The sequence below is a fragment of the Sciurus vulgaris genome, assembly GCF_902686455.1.
Source record: "Sciurus vulgaris genome assembly, chromosome: 6".
NCBI classification, from domain to species: domain Eukaryota; kingdom Metazoa; phylum Chordata; class Mammalia; order Rodentia; family Sciuridae; genus Sciurus; species Sciurus vulgaris.
The window spans coordinates 72,019,873-72,037,454 of NC_136466.1; the positions used below are offsets into that span (position 1 = coordinate 72,019,873).

Sequence of the window (17,582 nt, forward strand, 5' to 3'; positions counted from 1 at the left end):
TTTTGATCTTTGGCTGTTTTGTTTTGTTTCTCTTTTCTTTTCTGTATTTTGGTTTGTTAGTTCTTTTGTTTTGTTTTGTTTTGCTTTGTTTTTCATTTTTGGCCTAATCCTTGGGTTTAAAATTCAGGGCTGCAGGTAAGGGGCAGAGTGGCCAGGCCAGTACAAATGGTAACGGTGGCAAGGAACCCAGCTGGCATTGGCAGGAGCCCGTGCCGGGGTGTTGCAATGCCTGTGTCTTGCTATCCTGGCTCTCTCTTTCTGGTTTTCTTTCTTTTGGTAGGTGTCCTGTGGGATACACCGGGGACAGGTGTCAGCAGTTCGCAATGGTCAACTTCTCCAGTATGTCTCTTTCTTCTATTTCTTCTCTTCCCTGGTGACTGGCAATCTCCCCCTGTGGGAGGGATGGGTCCTTGCTTATCTGGACTGGGAGGGAAGTGGGGGTGTCCCGTGCTCCTCTCAGTCCTCAGTGCTCACCAGAAGCCTGTGCAGAGGAGAACGATATACCCTCTGCCCCTCCGGCATCCATCAGCTGTACTGCCTCGGCACGGTCATGCTGAATTCTCTCTCTGCAGCAGCAGGACCCTGCTCAAGTCTCTTTTCCACTTGTGGGGTCAGACAGCCTGGGCAGAATGGGGAGAGGCATTTACAGAGCCCTCCCTGGCCTCTGAAGGCTATTTGAGGGTGTCAGGCTGATGATGGATCTGGGCGGTGAGTGTGTGCAGGTGTGTGTAGTGTGCTTGAGAGAAAGAGAAACTTTCAAAAATTATTTTCTGATCTGGCCAGAACATGTTGGTTTGGGGTTCGGGGACCAAAGTGGGGAGGAGGGGAGACTGAGGAAAGCAGAACTCAGGGCAATGGTCTCCATGGATGCCACAGGACATTTGTGTGGCTACAGGATAGGGTGGGCTGGGGATTGCTCAGAAACTACAAGTTAAGTGCGGATGGGGTCGGGAGGTAAGGAATCAAGGGTCATTGGTGATTCTCCCCAGGACATCTCTGGTCTGAATCCACATCCAAGACTTCATTCCTTTTCTTTTTTCCACTTCTGAGGTTGGAGTTCTCTGCTTTACATAGTTTACAAAAAGAAAAAGAAAAAAAGTGAGCCCTGTGGCTGACCCAGGGATGCAGCTGTCATTGTGGAGTGTTTATATTAGGGCCTGGGAGCAGTTCCTTCAAGCACCACCAGGTGGAGGTGGAGCAGAGGAAAAAAAAAAAACCACTTGCTGCCACAGATTCCACCTGGGGTCCAGTGGACCGTTGGCCTGCAAGGCCTGAACCATGTTACCCTCCTATCCTGAAGAACAGACTAGGCCCCTGCCCACCCAGTCCTCTCCAGGGTGGACGTCTGGGTTCAATGAGGAATTAAGAACTAGAGCATCCAGATGGTACCTGGATGTTGGCAAGTAGAACTCTAGGAGACGCTAAAGGTGAGACACAGGGGACATTTAGGTAGCTCATGAGAAAAAGAGTTTTGGAGTGCAGGTGTCAGGGTGAAGAAATGAACCTTCCCAAGCCTTCTCAGACCACATCATAAAGGCCTGGAAATTTACTCCCACCCTTAATCCAGGAGAAGCATAGGGACCCCAGCAGATGGGGGCTGGTGGTCCCAGATGGTCAACTGTCTTCATAGCTTGGGAGGCAGTGCTCCCCATAGGCTCCTCCAGGCAGAAGCCAGGGAGGAAGGCCCTGGGGACAAGGACAGAGCCACATGTAGGCAGGACATTTAGCCCAAAGGAATTTCTCTAGAATCTAGGCTCTGGAAGAATTTCAAAGTCAGGTCCAGCCTATGTGGAGAACTGTAGGGCAAGAAGGGACAGAGCTGCCAGGCCGAGCATGGGCCAGGTGAGAGGTAGTGGGGGTTATATTCCTTCCCACCCTTTGGCCAAGAGCCTCTCTGGCTCATGGGACTGTTCTGGACAGGCAGTCCTGGCCCCTCCTGAATCAGAGCAGCAAGATCTCCGGAACTTGGGCCACTGTCCAATGCCTCTTTGCCAGCTGGGCTGCTTCAGCTTTCAGCCTGTATCTGCTGAGAGGGTCAGCAGAACCACAGGAGCCCAAAACAGCCTGTAAATGCAACCCCCAACCCTCCCACCTTGTCTTCAGTACCGTTACTGTTACCTTTCTGTGAAGGACTTGTGCTTCTCCAGCACTTTCTCGGAGAGCCCTTCATGTGCACCTCTAGAAGATAAGGACTGCAGAGGCAGTGTAATGTGCTCAAAGAAGTGGCCAGCTTCTAGTTCCAAGAGACCAGGATGAAAATGCCAGCTGCGCAGCCTATTAGTTCTGGCCCTCGTTTAACCCCTCTGGAGTTGTTTTCTCATCATAAAATGGGGCTCACATGTATGCCTGCCAGGCTGCTGTGAGGATGAAACAAAGCGAAGCATGTGAGGGGCTCAGCAAAGAGCCTGCCATTGTCGTTGGAGTGCACATTAGTACTTCTCCCAGCTATAGTTGGCATGTAGAGGGCAGGAGGAGCACTGGCCACCTCCTTGCATTCCAGAGAAAAGCATCTGACCTTGCCCAGACCACCTGGAACCATGTTACCTTTTGCAGAAAATAAGGAAACAGAGTAGCACTTTGAGACTTCTCCTTCTTTCACTGACAGCCCTTCATCTCCCCAGGAGTCAAAGCTTGTCCATGCTTTTGTAATACACACACAAACACCAACACGTGTATGCACTCACTCCTGCACACACACATACAAACACAGGAGCATGTGCTCACATCTGCACACACATCACTGCCTCCTTGTCCAGGCACCTTATGACCATGGGTCATAGGATATGTCCAGGATAAATAATTTGCATATTGCCTGAGTGGCTTGGCCCTGCTTGGAGTCCAGCATCAGGTTGCCATGGTTACTGGTTAGTATGCAAATTTCTGGCCAATAGGACCTTCCTATGACTTAGTGGTACCATCCCATCCTGGCTGAGTGGCAGGCAGTGAACATGAGTAGACTAATTTTTTTCCACTGGGGCAGATGCAGCTCTAGGCCCCTCAGAATCCTCCATGCATCCCAGGAAGAAGGCTGCTTACCTGGTGACTGGCTAGGCTGAGTGACCTCACCAATCACTGGTCCACCCTAAACAGTACTAGTCTTTGACTCAAACAGCACACCATCAGAAGCCCTGGAAGCTGCTGCTGCTGCTGCCGCTGCTGCTACAATTTGGCTCCCAGAGGAGTAACACAGATGAAAACTCTTAAAGGGCTTTGGGAGCCTTTCCTTGCTTCTCCAGGTAGTCACTGCTCTCAGGACTAGCCAGAGAGGCCCAATCAGAGACTCCATGGGCAGAAATAGCCATAGCATAGTCCAAAAAGTCCAGAGACCAAGCCTCCCGTCTCCCTTTCGTTTTCTGATTTTCTGTGTGAATTTAGGAAAATGTCCTGGAACCACTTGGCCTCAATTGCCTCATATAACACAACAACCTTGTTCAGAAGTGGGGCTTAGACCAGCTTTTGGTATCCAGGAGGCTGTGGTCAAATCATGCTGTTCTCTCCAAGGAGCATGGCTGGATAGCGAAACAATGTGAGTGCTCTCGAGCTGCCTGGAGGATTCTGGGGCCCCAGAATTTACTATTCAGTGAAATGTCTGAAACCCCTGGAGTCTGTCAAGATTTTACATCAACTTGTATAGCTGGCCAGCTCTCAGAACCCTGGAGAGGAGAGGACTCGTGTTTGGAGGGCTGGGATTGGTGCTTCCTTGGTGTGTCCCTGCACAGAACTGCTCAAGCAGGGTCAAGCCCCAGGATTGAAGCTCAAGCCCCAGGATCTTCCTCAAGGCTCTTGCAGTCAAGAACAACCTTCATCCCTGGCTCAGAGCCCTGTTCTCCTGCCCTTTTGCAAATGCAGAATCATCTAGAACCCCGCTTAGGAAGCAGAGAGAGAGAGAGAGAGAGAGACCTAGGGGTGGATAATGCTCAGGAGTTCCTGCTGGTTGCCCATGTTCCCCCTCCTCTGCAGCAGATGAGAACATCACACACGACTTCATGCCCTCCCTGGGTTTAGCCAAGATGACTGTGCTTATGTGGAAGCCAGAGAGGGATTGAACCAGGCTTGGCAGGAGCTGGGCCCTTGCACACATGTGCTGAGACTGTTGTTCAGGCCTGCTTGCTGCTGCCTCTGACTGGGTACAGGCACTTTTGACAGATTAGGAAACAGAAACTGACTTACCCATATTCACACAGCAAATTAGGGGCAAAACTGAGACTCACTCCTGCAAACCAGTGCTGGCTGCACCATAGGATGGGAGATGAGCTTTTTAAAAACACTGTTGTGATTTCTGGGCCCCTACCCAAGCCTGATCCCATTGGCCTGGATGATTCTAAACTGCAGCCAGGTTTGCAAACCTTCCAGGACCCCATGGCCAAGTCTTATCCCTATTTAACAGCTAAGAGACTGAGCTCTAGATAGGTTGAGTATCTCTGTGTCACACAGCAGTTCAGGGGCAGAGCTGACCCTTGGACCAGGGACCTTTTATTTAACCTCTCAGTGGTGCAAAGGTCTACCTCACAGCTCTCTGAAACCACACATTCATGCCATGATCTCACTTCCAAGACTGATTTATCCAATATATGAGGCCCTCACAAGTTGTCCAATCTTCTTACTCTCCTAGTTGGAGTTTGGTCTTCTAAGTAGCAAGATCGGTCTTGGGCACCATGCCTAGCCCCTGCAGGGGTGTGGTGAGCAGCAAGTAGAGAAGTGACCTGCTGCATGGAGCCTCCTCCTCTCTGTGCTCCTGCTCCTCACAGACTCTGAGTCTCCACACTTAGATGAGAAAGCTGGGCCTGTGGAACAGACCAAGGACATGGGGGCAGCTGGGGATCTTGCCCTCATTTTGAACAGAAGAAAGGGCCCTATGAATGAACTAGGAGCCAGTCAGGCCGCCTCCAGGAGGGCTTGAGAGCGCTGAAGGGTTGGCACAGGAGCTGGGAGGAAGGGACCAGGCACTCCTCAGAGCCCTGCCCCCAGACACCCTTTCCTCCAGGGGGACATTTATTTGCCAATTGATTCTCGCCTGTGCCTCCCTACCAGGTACTAACTCAACTGCTCACCTCCAAAGAACCTGTTCTGCCTGTGAATTCTAACATTGCTTCTCTCTAGCCCTCTTGGGGCTCTTGGGGACTGGGCACCAGGGAAGGAGCTCAGGAGGCTAGGAGGGGACACTACTAACCTGCTTTCACCTCACAGGCTGGCTGCCAGGTGTCTGAAGAGTCCTGACCAAAATTTCTCTTTCTCTCTCTCTCCCGCCCTCCTTCCTCCCATCTCTGTCTGCCTCTCTCCCTTTGCCCCTCCCTCTCCCGCCCTCCTCTCTTCTGCACTGCCAGAGCACCTTGGATTTGAATTAAAGGGTATGGAACCTCTATATATCACTCTGCGCCATCTGCTCGGCCCCCTCCACAGCCCCTGACCCCATGGGTGCTGAATGTTTTGTTTCCTTTCCAAAAATGGAAAGGGGATGATTCCAAACATCTCCCCTGGCCCCATCAAGATGTCCTAGAATAAGCTATGTTGATTTGGGGGCAGATAAAAGAAGCTCATGACCAGCCGTGTACCCCGGGGTTCAGACTGTGCCTCCACCACATAGTAGCACCCCCCTGCCTAGAGAAGACCTAGTGCTAGGAGGCCTCAGGGGAGGAGGACCTCCTGAGTTGTGCAACTCAGTGGGCACCAGACAAGAGACAAGGCCCCTGTGTGGACATGGCCTCTTAAAGGGCCAATGTCCAGAAACCACCAAACCTGGTGGGAGTTGTGCAAAGAGGCATCCTTTTCCATCTGACTTGAATCCTCCTTCCTTTTCTCACATCCATTGCTTTTCATTCTGCACCAGGCTGGTAGCTGATAATCCACATTTCCTTCTGCCCCTACCCTGTTTCTTATCTGCTGGGCTTTGCCATCTGCTTGAGGCTGTCACTCCTTCCATGATTTTTCCCCATGAAAACACATGTGTGCATCTGTGAGCAACACTAGCAAGGGTCTGGGTTGGGATGGCCTCTGGTGCCTGCTCCTTGTCCTGGCTCAGAATTTGACAGGTGACTCCCTACCCTGTGCAACTACCCCTGGAAGACTCCTTGGACTGGGAGGGACTTTGAGTGTCACTGTTTCCAAGTCTGTGGCTTTGCTCAGAGAGGCTCTGCCCTGGCCCCAAGTGTCTCAGTGCATTCCATCAGGAAACATGCAGGAGAAAAAGAGGTGGGGAGGTTTCTGGGGGGTTAGGACCTGAGACATGATGCAGAGCTTGCAAACATGTCAAGGCAGTTCTCGAAGCAGGTTTGGGGAAGCCCTAGCTCTGCCACCACCTGGCCCCTATCAGCTGTTCTCAGTAGAAGACAGGGCCCAGAGTCTGTGTGTTAAGCATGTCTGTGTCCACAGCAGTGGGGTGGGAAGGACGGGGTGGAGGCTCTGTGGAATCTAGGATCATGAAGGCAGGGTACATGAGGTAAATCTGTAGGTATGTGTGCTGCTGTGGTGTGGGGAATGTGTACACTTGCAAGGTTTCTCAGGGCAGGATGCAAGGGCGTGGAGGGGCAGTGGGACAACTCTGTGTTAAGTTGAGCATTTGCAGTTGGACTTGTGTGTGTGTGAAGGTGAGTATGGGGTGTGCAAGTGTGTGTGTGTGTGTGTGTGTGTGTGTGTGTGTGTGTGTGTGTCTTAAAGAGGAGTGTGTATGCATCACTCACCTACTCATCAAATACTCACCTACAGACTTATGTCCCTGCCCTTCTGGTGCTCCCAGGTGGCAACAAACAGGAAGATATCAGGTGAAAGTAAATGCTAGCCACAAATAAAATGAGGTCATGAGATTGTACTACTGTGTCAGGGGAGGCTTGTCCCATGAGGTGACATCAGGTAACCAGTCCTGCAAACAACTTGGTTGGGTGGTAGGGAATGTTGAAGTCAGGAACACAAGTCCAGGGATCCAGGGATCCTCTGGGTCAGTGGAGTTTGCCTTGTTCAGTGGATAGAGAGACCACCAGTGACTCCAAGCACTGGGGGAAAGAACCACAGATAAGATCCAAAAGGAAGGTTGAGACCAAATAACTAAGGTCCTTAGAGATCATGGGAAGACCTTGGGTTTTGAACTGAAGTAGAAACGATCATGAGTTTTAAGCAGGAAACTAAAATGATCTGTTTTATGGCTGTCAATAAACATGGCTTTGAGTAGACAACAGCCTGGCACTGGGGTAGAGTAGGGAGCAGCAAAGCAGAACGGCCTGCCATAAGGTGACCATCTCTGGGTGAGAGGAGGCATCATCCTGGACTAAGTTGGGAGCCATGGAAATGGTCACATGGTCAGATCCAGGACCTACTTGGAAGGTAGAGCTGAGAGTACTTTTGGTGGATCAGGTATCAGGGAAGATGGGAAGAAAGGGAGTGATCCAAAATGGGTCGTGGTTTGGGGCCTGAGCCACAGGAAGAGAGGTGCTACACAATGAGATGGGGAGGAGTGTGGAAACTGGCTCTGGTTGACCACGGCCCTTGGATACCTGAGTCCGAAGCTCAGAGGGAAGTCAGAGCAAGAGACAGAAGGAGAGAGAATGCAAACAAATAGTATTTTAAGTCTACCTATATGAGATCATCCAGGGGATAGGGCAATATAGGAAAGAAAGAAGCTGAGAGCCCTGTGCCCTTTCACCATCCAGTCCAAGCAGAGAAGAAGGAAGCAGCCACTGACACAGGAAGACCAGCCTGCCATGTAAGAGGAAGCCCAGTGGGGAGTGCCACTCCAAGGTCAGACAGTGGACCCCACAGGGAGACATTCTAACGATCAAAGAACTTGGCAATGTGGAGGTTGTTGGTGACCATGACCAGAGTGGTCTCTAAGAAATGGTAGAGGCAGATGCCTGACTGCAGAAAATTGAAGGGTGAAGAGGGGAAGAGACCTGGAGGCAGGGTTGTGGGCCAGAGTCAAGATGGGGATAGAAGGCAGAAGTTGGGTTAAGACTCCACCTGACTGTGGGTTGGTGCACCTGAGCCTATGCATGCTCCTGTTACTGGAGTGTATGGTTAACTGTGTGTGTGTGTATGTGTGTGTGTTTGCGTGCATGCCTATAAGCGCATGTGCACGGGTTTATCTTTGTGAAGGGTGTGTGTGACTCTGGCAGGCATAGTTGTGGACATGTGTGGCTCTGGAGGGTCTGCAGATCTGGAGTTGCTGTGTGCTTGCCTCCATGTGGGAGATACCATAAGCCCAAGGAGTCAGGGACATTTCCCAGGGCTCCACCAAGGCATGGGAGTCCCACCTCCACTTATCTCTAAGCAGGGAAGAGGGGCCAGTCCACAGGTGTAGATAGGGCAGGGTGAGCTTTCTGGGCTGTGGCCTTGGCTATGGCCAGTGCTGTCATTTTTTGCTTTTCTTCCTCCTAGCAGTCTGTTTTAGAGGCATGGAGAGTTGAGTCTGAGAGTCTGGAAGCCCAGCCTCACTTAGCTCCTCAGCAAGGGTAGGGGCTGTTCATTGCACACAGTCAGCCCTAGATGCAGGGGCCTGTGCTGCCACTGGTGGGCTTCTCACCAGCAGACACAGAAGGGTTCAGTGGCCAGGCCACAACCCTGACCAGGTTACTGGGATAGACAAAGGCCTTCCTTCCATGTCTCCTCCTGGGCCCAGTCTGCTCTGTCATGCTCCTGGCCCTGGCATCCCTCCTACATCCCACCTCTGGGTCTCGCATCCTGTTAACAATCCTTCTTAGGGAAGCTAAAGTGTCTGAGTCAGGCCTTTGCTCACGGTTTCCATGTTCACTGTCATAAAGAACAACTTCCCACAGCCACCACAGTTCTCTGCAGCTGCCAGACCGCTGAGAAATAGGGCAGGGGTGCTTCTGCCAGGCTAGGTTGCCCTCCCTTGCTCTATGGCCTTGGGAGCTTCACCTCTACTCCATCCCCTTTCATCCCCTGCATTTTCCACCCCCATGTTCTGGGCAGGCCTGGGATCTGGGAGGGTGTGACCAGGCCCATGGGTGGGTGGGAGCGTGGGAGGCCATCCAGAAGCAGGCAGGAGGAAGGGATGGAGGGAGCTGGCAGAACCTGGGCTGAGGGAGTCTGAGGCTTTGGGGGCAGGGGGTGTCTGCACCAGTATCCCCACAGGCCTGCCTCCTGCCCTGTCTTCTCATGTCCACTCTGCCTCTGCAGAAGCCGAGGAGCTGTATCAGAAGAGGGTCCTGACCATCACCGGCATCTGCGTGGCTCTGCTGGTTGTGGGCATCGTCTGTGTGGTCGCCTACTGCAAAACCAAGTGAGTGACAAGTGCTCAGGATGGGGATAGGCCAAGCCAGGGGATGGCCATCAAGATATTTTTGTAAGGATGGGCTCTCCTTCTCTACCCCATTGTGCCTCCTGTCCTCTGCAACTATGGGGCTCAGGGACCAGAACAGAAAGCAGGAGTGGTGGTGGGGAGACAGCCCTGGGCAACTGAACAAAGAGAGTTCATGGGCACAGGATTTGAAAGGAGACAAGTCTCGGTTCCAACCCAGCTCTGCCATTTCCCACAGGATCTTGAGAAAACTGAAGAAACACTCAAGATCCTCATGGGAATGAGCCTAGTATATGCCTCAAAGGACACTGTGAGAATCTGAGAGGAGCGCAAAGTGAACCCCAGTGGCTCCAGGAGCACGTGCCCTGTCTGGCAGGAGGTGTTGAAGCAGTGCTAGGGAAGAGAGAGGGAAGCACAGAGAAGGCTGTGTTCCCTGCAAAGAGGCACCTCAAAGACACTGCCTGACCCCACCCTGGGAGCAGTTAAGAGCACAGAGAAGGTGGGGCTGGGCCACCTCTGGACAGAAGACAGGTGGGGGCCGAGCAGGTTGGGTTGAAGAGTACCAGCTGAAAGACAAGCACAGATAGGGACAGTCACACCTGCAACAGAAGCAGCCCAGACTACTTGGGCCAAAGAACCAGGGTTAGAGAAGAGGAGGAAAGAAGCTAAAAAGATAGCTGGGACCCAGACACCACCATAGGACCTTGATGCCAAGTCAGGAAGTCTGAGTTTATCCTGCAGATGATGGGGAGCCTGTTGAGGTTGGAGCATGATATAATACAGAAAAATGATAAGTTTATGCTTCTCTCTCTCTTCCCTAGCACTGTTTCAGCACCTCCCGCCAGGGTCTGGCCATAGCCACCATTTGGGGATGGAGCCTATAGGTCTGCTGATAGGATCTAAGGCCCTTCTGCCCTCATCTGGGATAGGATCAAGACCAGAAAGACTGGAAGGGAGTAAGGAGAGAGTTGGGGCTCCTCAAGAAGAGGAACCTGGGCCCAAAAGGGCTTGTGTCCAAGAATTGTGGGAAAAGCAAGTCTGTTCTGACCCCACTGCATTTATTCACTTCTTCAACAGACTTTTATTCAATGCTGTAAGCAAGGGGTCCAGTGTCACACGACATGTTTTAGAGTCACCTGATCTTGGCTGGAGGACAGGAAGTGTTTTCCCATGGAAGCAGCATTTAGGCTGGAGTCTGTGAGCAAGAGTTAGCAGGTAAAAAGGCAAAGAAAGCATTCCAGGTGGATGGACTAGAATGTACACAAGCCCAGAGGCCAGAGAGGACAGGAGTATCCAAAATGAGCCATCCAGGAATGCAGAAAGCTGAGATGTAGGATGAGTCCCAATAAAGGTTTTAGACAGGGAAGTGACATGATAAGAATTGTTTATTATAAAACAAAGTTAATGAGCATTTAATATGTGTCAATGTAAAATAGTCCCACAGGTCCTGGCTTCCTAACCACAGCACCCTGTTTCTATTTTCTTCATAAAATTTAAGAGTTCATCTACTTGTTTATGTGCTTATCATCTGCCTCCCCAACTGGCCTGCAGGCTCCATGAGACAGGGACCATGTCTGTCTTCTCAGATCCTGAGTAGTATCTGGAACACAGTAAAAACTCAATAAATACCAAATGAATGAATGAGGGAGGGAGAGTGCCAGCACTGTGCATGGATGGTTTATATACTTTTAATGCTCAACAGTCTTTGGAATGGTTTCACAGATGGGGCAAGTAAAACGGAGAGAGCTTCTATTACTTGCCCAGGGTCACAGAACTAGAAAACAGTAGAGTTCCGCATGTTAAGGTACTCCTCATGTCCCCTGGAGGAAGGTTCATCCACTGCAGGGGACATGCCAGGTTCATCCACCCTCCCTCTATACAGAAAACAGAGGAAGCAGATGCACAACCACCTCCGGCAGAACATGTGCCCAGCCCACCAGAACCGGAGCCTGGCCAACGGGCCCAGCCACCCCCGGCTCGACCCCGAAGAAATCCAGATGGCAGATGTGAGTGGTGCTCCCAGGATCACCTTTGAGCCCTTGGTGGTCAGCCAGCCTTCTCACACGAACTGCAAGGATAGGCCAGGACGGCAGGCAGCCCCACCCCGATCATCCCTGCCTGCTAGGCACTGCCTCACCAGGATGGCTGGCCTCACTCTGCCCACTTGCATAGGGAAGGGTGGGGGTTGACTGACTGGAGCCTTCATTACCCCAACATCAAAGTCGCTTGTCATTCAGCCCTCACCCCCCCACACAACCTAGAGCTCAATGCTTATTACTTTCCCTTTCCCACTAGAGATAGGGCCTACCAGTCCCCATCACTAATGCCTGCCAACTCTCTGTCTATCCCAGTACATCTCCAAGAATGTGCCAGCCACAGACCATGTCATCCGGAGGGAAACTGAGACCACCTTCTCTGGGAGCCACTCCTGTTCTCCTTCTCACCACTGCTCCACAGCCACGCCCACCTCCAGCCACAGGTGAGTATACCAAGCCCACGGGATCTGGAGGATTCTTTTCTTTTATCGCATTCATCCAGAGTTATGACACCCTCCCTGAGTGGCTCATAAATTGTGGTCTCCCGTGGCCTTCTCCCCAGTACTGGGGTGACCTGTCAACATAAGCACAGAGGCTGGCCCTCCTTCCCTGAAGAGTACCATGGAATGATCAGGGCTCCCACAGATTGGCCATTGGGGCTGCGCTCCTGAGATAAGGTGGCTAAGGACTATGAGGGTGGAAGAGTCCCAGACAGGGACTCTGGGGCAAGGCTAGGGGGAAGATGGCTACAAGGTAGAAAGGAAGGGGCTTCTCTCTGCACATTGCAGCTCACCCAGCCACAGGAAGAGCCCTCTTCCCAATGTCAAGTTTGGACATTTGTGACACTCCACATCAGCCCATTGGGATGAAGAGGCTGGGAGAGGGTGGCAGTAGGACCACATCTGTTGGGCCACCCTGCCCTTCCTGACCCCTTGCCTTGCCCCCATCTGGCTATCCCAGACATGAGAGCCACACGTGGAGCCTGGAACGTTCTGAGAGCCTGACCTCTGACTCCCAGTCTGGCATCATGCTGTCATCAGTGGGCACCAGCAAGTGCAACAGCCCAGCCTGTGTGGAGGCTCGGGCACGGCGAGCAGCAGCCTACAGCCTGGAGGAGCGGCGTAGGGCTGCGGTGCCACCCTACCATGACTCCGTAGACTCCCTGCGTGACTCTCCACATAGTGAGAGGTTAGTTCCTACTCCCTGACCTGGGTCCCACTTTGGCCAGAGGACTGGCACCACTGACCCAAGGCTGACCCTTAGGGTACCTTAGAGGCCCTTTGAAGAGCCTCATCTCCATTTTTCAGGTAGGTAAACAAGATCCCAGAAAGGTTACATGGTCTGCTCAGTTAATGACACACTGGGATTATAGCTGGGTCAGTGGACCCTGGCATAGAGTAAGCACCTAATTTAATTATCCTACTAGGATACTTCTCAAAGTAGAATGGGAGATTAACAATTGCACTGAAACATCAGTAACAAATAGGAGCTGTTCTAGACAACCAGGACCTATGGTTGTCCTATCCTCATATCACCTAGAGGCCTCATATTCCAGCAGAAGCAGAAAGACACGAAGACCAAGTTGACTAGAGGGTGGGAAGGGAGGTAGTTGTCCAGGACACTGACCAGTACCCAACAGACATGTGCCAAGAATGACACAGGCCCAGGCAGTGTTGGCAACAAGGTGCAGCATTCAAGGCATTGTTGATTTCTCCATCAAAGGATGCAGAAAGAACCCAGGAAACTCCCCTTCTCTGACTCCAAGCTAGAACCATAGGGCCTGACCCCCACCTTGCTCAGCCCTTGAAGAGCCCTTGGCAAGTTGCGTCTGTGGGAGGACAGCAGAGGAAGGGACACAGTACAAGGAACTTCAGGCCAACAAGAAAGAGAGAAGCAGATACCCTCCTACTTTTGACAGCCTACTCTGTGCCAGGCCTGCCTGAGGAGATAGAGGCCGTCTTCCTGCTTCCCATTCCTGAGGTGCTCCCAGTCACAGGAACAAACCACTGATGCTCACAATAGCCTATAGAAAGTGCTAAGTGCAGGACATCACACCAGAATAGAGAAGCCCAGTCTGACTGTAAGCTCTAGGAAAGAGCCAGGTTTTACAAGACCAACTTGACCAAGCCAGCTCCACCACATGCATGTTTCAGGGCAGGCTGATCACCTCTATACCCTGTTTCCTTAGCTGTAGATCAGAAAGAATACCTAGTATGCATGGTTCTGGTGAAGCCCACCTGAGATAATATATGCAGAGCTCTTTGCCTCATACCTATCACTGCTATCATCAACAGTAACTGCAATACCAGGGCTCCTTAGAGGGTGGCAGGAAGGCAAGAGACAGAAAAATGGGGATAGAAAGCCTTTCATACACAGGGAACCACTGGAGCTGTTCCAACAGAGGCACTTAAGAGGAAGATTGGTGAGTGAGGTTCCTGGAACACAGTGGGCTGTGGGGAACAGCAAAGGTGGGCCTAAACAGGCAGGCTGGGGCCACACAGATGGACCAGACCCAGGAGCTTCTGCTCAGGAGGTAAAGTCTGGGTGAGTAAGCAGGAAGGAGGCTCCTTTGCAGAGTTGGGACTTAAAAGATTGCTCTGGGAACTGTATAATGGAGACACCATGGGATGGGGTCTGGCCCAGGATAGGATGGAGGGTGTGTCCCAGGATGGGGGGATGGGTAAGACTTGAAAGTAGATCAGATCCACATATGAGAGTGAGATGTGGGGGAGCAAGGGAGGGGGAATCAGTAGATTCAAAAAGAACATAACAGAAAACTTAAAAAGAGGATTCCTAGGTCTGGGGTTGTGGCTCAGTGGTAGAGCACTTGCCGAGCACATGTGAGGCACTGGGTTTGATTCTCAGCACCACATACAAATAAATGAATGCAATAAAGATCCATCAAAAACTAAAATAAATAAATATATAAATATATATATATATATATATATATATATATATACACACATACACAGGATTCCCTGCTTCCTGCAATCAAAAGATACTTTGTTTATCCATTCACCCCTCCAACACCTTCGTTACAATTGTAAATAAAGCTGCTATAAATGTTCATGTTCAAAAAAAAGACATAACACAGATTTTGGCCTAGTTCCAGGCAGCAGTGAGGTGCCTAGCTGTGCAGCTTGAAAAAGAATAATGGAAGTGGTTGGTCCCTGTCCTGAAGTGGACACTGGTGGGCCAAAAGACTGATGGGCTCACAAGAGGGATGTGGAGAATGAAAAGGGACAGTTGCCCAGGATCCAGACTGGGAGATAATAGCTTTTGAAGGAACTGGGGGTCATTGGCTCCAAGCAGAAACCCGTGTAGTGGGTATCTGTCAGCCCTGGCTGAGCATCCAGCCAAAGGTGTGAGTGGTCACTTCCCTGAGGCAGCTCTTGACTTCAATATAAGAAAGAATGTAGGGGGCTGGGGAGATAGCTCAGTGGGTAGAGTGCTTGCCTTGCAAGCAGAAGGCCCTGGGTTCGATCCCCAGCACCCAAAAAAGAAAGAAAGAATGTTTCCCTCACTAAAGCCGTCAGGCCATGGGATGAACTGTCCCTGCAGGAGCATTGAGTCCAGATCACAGGGCTATGTAAATGGGGACTAGTGGATTCTGGAACTGGGCAGTAGGCATTCTGGTTCTTTCCTGTCCTGGGTTGAAATTTCAGCTATGGTCCTAACCTAAAGGTCTTAAAGAATTACTATTAGATGAGATTGCACATAGATAAAATGCCTGACCTGTTGACTGAGCATCCCCACAACAAACAACCATTCGTGGAGACTTAACACAGATCAGATACTGGACTATGACACTCCCCTGACACATATCTGGATGCATCCCAATATTGCAATGGTTATCCTCACTTAACAAATAAGGAAATAGACTTGGAGATGTTAAGGGAATTGCATGAGGTCATAGAGAATTACCTCCATCATTCTTGCGGACAGGATCCCTCACAAGATTATTTCGGGTTGGGGCCCACCCTCTCTCCCTCTCACCCTCGACCCCCTGACCCACACCTCTTCCTCTCCCTGCAGGTACGTGTCGGCTCTGACCACGCCCGCGCGCCTCTCGCCGGTGGATTTCCACTATTCTTTGGCTACGCAGGTGCCGACTTTCGAGATCACTTCGCCCAACTCCGCGCACGCTGTGTCGCTGCCGCCCGCCGCGCCCATCAGTTACCGCCTGGCGGAGCAGCAACCGCTGCTGCGGCACCCGGCGCCCCCAGGCCCTGGCCCAGGGCCGGGGCCAGGCGCGGACATGCAGCGCAGCTACGACAGCTACTACTACCCTGCGGCGGTGCCGGGGCCACGGCGCGGGGCCTGCGCGCTGGGCGGCAGCCTGGGCAGCCTGCCTGCGAGCCCCTTCCGCATCCCAGAAGACGACGAGTACGAAACCACGCAGGAGTGCGCGCCCCCGCCACCGCCGCGGCCACGAGCGCGCGGCGCGCCCCGCAGGACGTCGGCGGGGCCCAGGCGCTGGCGCCGCTCGCGCCTCAACGGGCTGGCAGCACAGCGCGCACGCGCGGCGCGGGACTCGCTGTCGCTGAGCAGCGGCTCGGGTGGTGGCTCGGCTTCGGCCTCGGACGACGACGCGGACGACGCGGACGGGGCGCTGGCGGCCGAAAGCACGCCTTTCCTCGGCCTGCGCGCGGCACACGATGCGCTGCGCTCGGACTCGCCGCCGCTGTGCCCGGCGGCCGACAGCAGGACTTACTACTCCCTGGACAGCCACAGCACGCGGGCCAGCAGCAGACACAGCCGCGGGCCGCCCCCGCGGGCCAAGCAGGACTCGGCGCCCCTCTAGGGCCCCGCCGCCCCCTCTGCCTCGCCCGCCCCACTGTCTTTAAGGAGAACAGAGACCACCGACTGGAGAAAGGAGGAAAAAAAAAAAAAAGAAATAAAAATATTTTTATTTTCTATAAAAGGAAAAAAAGTATAACAAAATGTTTTATTTTCATTTTAGCAAAAATTGTCTTATAATACTAGCTAACGGCAAAGACGTTTTTATAGGGAAACTATTTATATGTAACATCCTGATTTACAGCTTCGGAAAAAAAAAAGAAACAACAAAAAAAAAAAAAAAAAAAAAGAGAGATGGGCCAATTTTTTGACTCTTTAATAGAAACCTATATTGTGGTGCCTTTTGCTGTACGCTAATCTGGGGCTCCTGGAGAGACGTCTGGGTTGCGGGTTGGTGGTGGGCCATAGGATCCAGAGCTGGTTGGGGTGAGAGAAAGCAGGGAAAGAAGCTGCAAGGTTTTTATGGGGTGAAGGTGGTGGGTGCTGAGGAAGAAACTGAGGACAGAAGTAGCTTTGTATCCAGGCCAGAAGATCTGGAGTCCTGGACCCTTTGGGAGGAGAGGTCAGGGATCCTAGGTTTCGGTACTAGAATGGGGATCAGGTAACTTAACTGGGGAAGACAAAAGCCCAGCGACAGCAACCAGAATGGGGAGGGGCTCTCCCCGCTCCTCACAGCTGCTAAGGGAGGGGGGGACAGAAAGAGGTCCCCCCAGCAGCCCCAGGCCCAGGGAAGGGGCAGCTCTGCCAGGGGCCCAATATTCATGGCTCCTCCTCCCCTGCGGCCTCCAGGATGCCCTCTGTCCTCTGCAGCACCTTCGTTTACAGGTCGTCTTTTCTATTTTATGCCTGCATGTCCTTTGCATTTCAGATTCTTTAGATTGGATGCATGGTCACGCTGGGACCCAGAAGAGCCACTCAACAGTGTATTCAGTTCCCTTTTTAGCAATAAAGTAACCATTTCCTTCTCACAACTCGGCCCCCTGTCCCCAACCCACCTATGACTTCCACTTTCTCTCTAGTCCTACCCTCCCTAACCCTTAAAACTGGATCCAAGCTAATTTGTCAAAAAGGAAATTGTTTAAAAAAAAAAATCCCAAACAGAAACAAATGGGAACCCTGCCCTGAAATGTCCAAACACCTGACTGTTGACACTTGAACATTTTTATATTATAAATAAAATCAGAAATAACTCCTGTTTGAGTGTGTGTGCCTAGCCCAGGTGAGAAGGAAAGACAGGATGAGGACCTGAGGTGGAGGGGGATGGGTGTTCGAGTGAAGGTTGGAGAGGGCCAGGACAGTCCCTGGAAGAAAATGACCCTTTCTCCAGTCTCCCTGTCCCCAGCTCCCAGGACAGGCTCCAACCCACCTCCCTCTTCCGAAACCATTTACAAGGTGTCCCCCCCTGGCTGCTAGGAACCTGGCCAAGGGAGTGACATAAATTGTTCTGCTTCAAACTCAGCCTCAGAGCTCTGGCCCAGTTCCTGCCCCAGAGCTAT

The 17,582-nt window shown here is 52.0% G+C and overlaps 1 protein-coding gene across 1 annotated transcript in view; it reads left to right on the plus strand.

Moving 5' to 3' along the window:
• The window catches only part of NRG2 (neuregulin 2), a 188,642-nt gene extending 171,060 nt beyond the window's left edge, over nucleotides 1-17,582 (plus strand). The window contains 7 exon segments of the mRNA XM_079144016.1: nucleotides 281-339; nucleotides 5,325-5,348; nucleotides 9,127-9,229; nucleotides 11,130-11,253; nucleotides 11,599-11,726; nucleotides 12,244-12,471; nucleotides 15,322-17,582. Of these exon segments, the coding sequence (XP_079000142.1) occupies nucleotides 281-339; nucleotides 5,325-5,348; nucleotides 9,127-9,229; nucleotides 11,130-11,253; nucleotides 11,599-11,726; nucleotides 12,244-12,471; nucleotides 15,322-16,090 (1,435 nt within the window). The 3' untranslated portion in view covers nucleotides 16,091-17,582.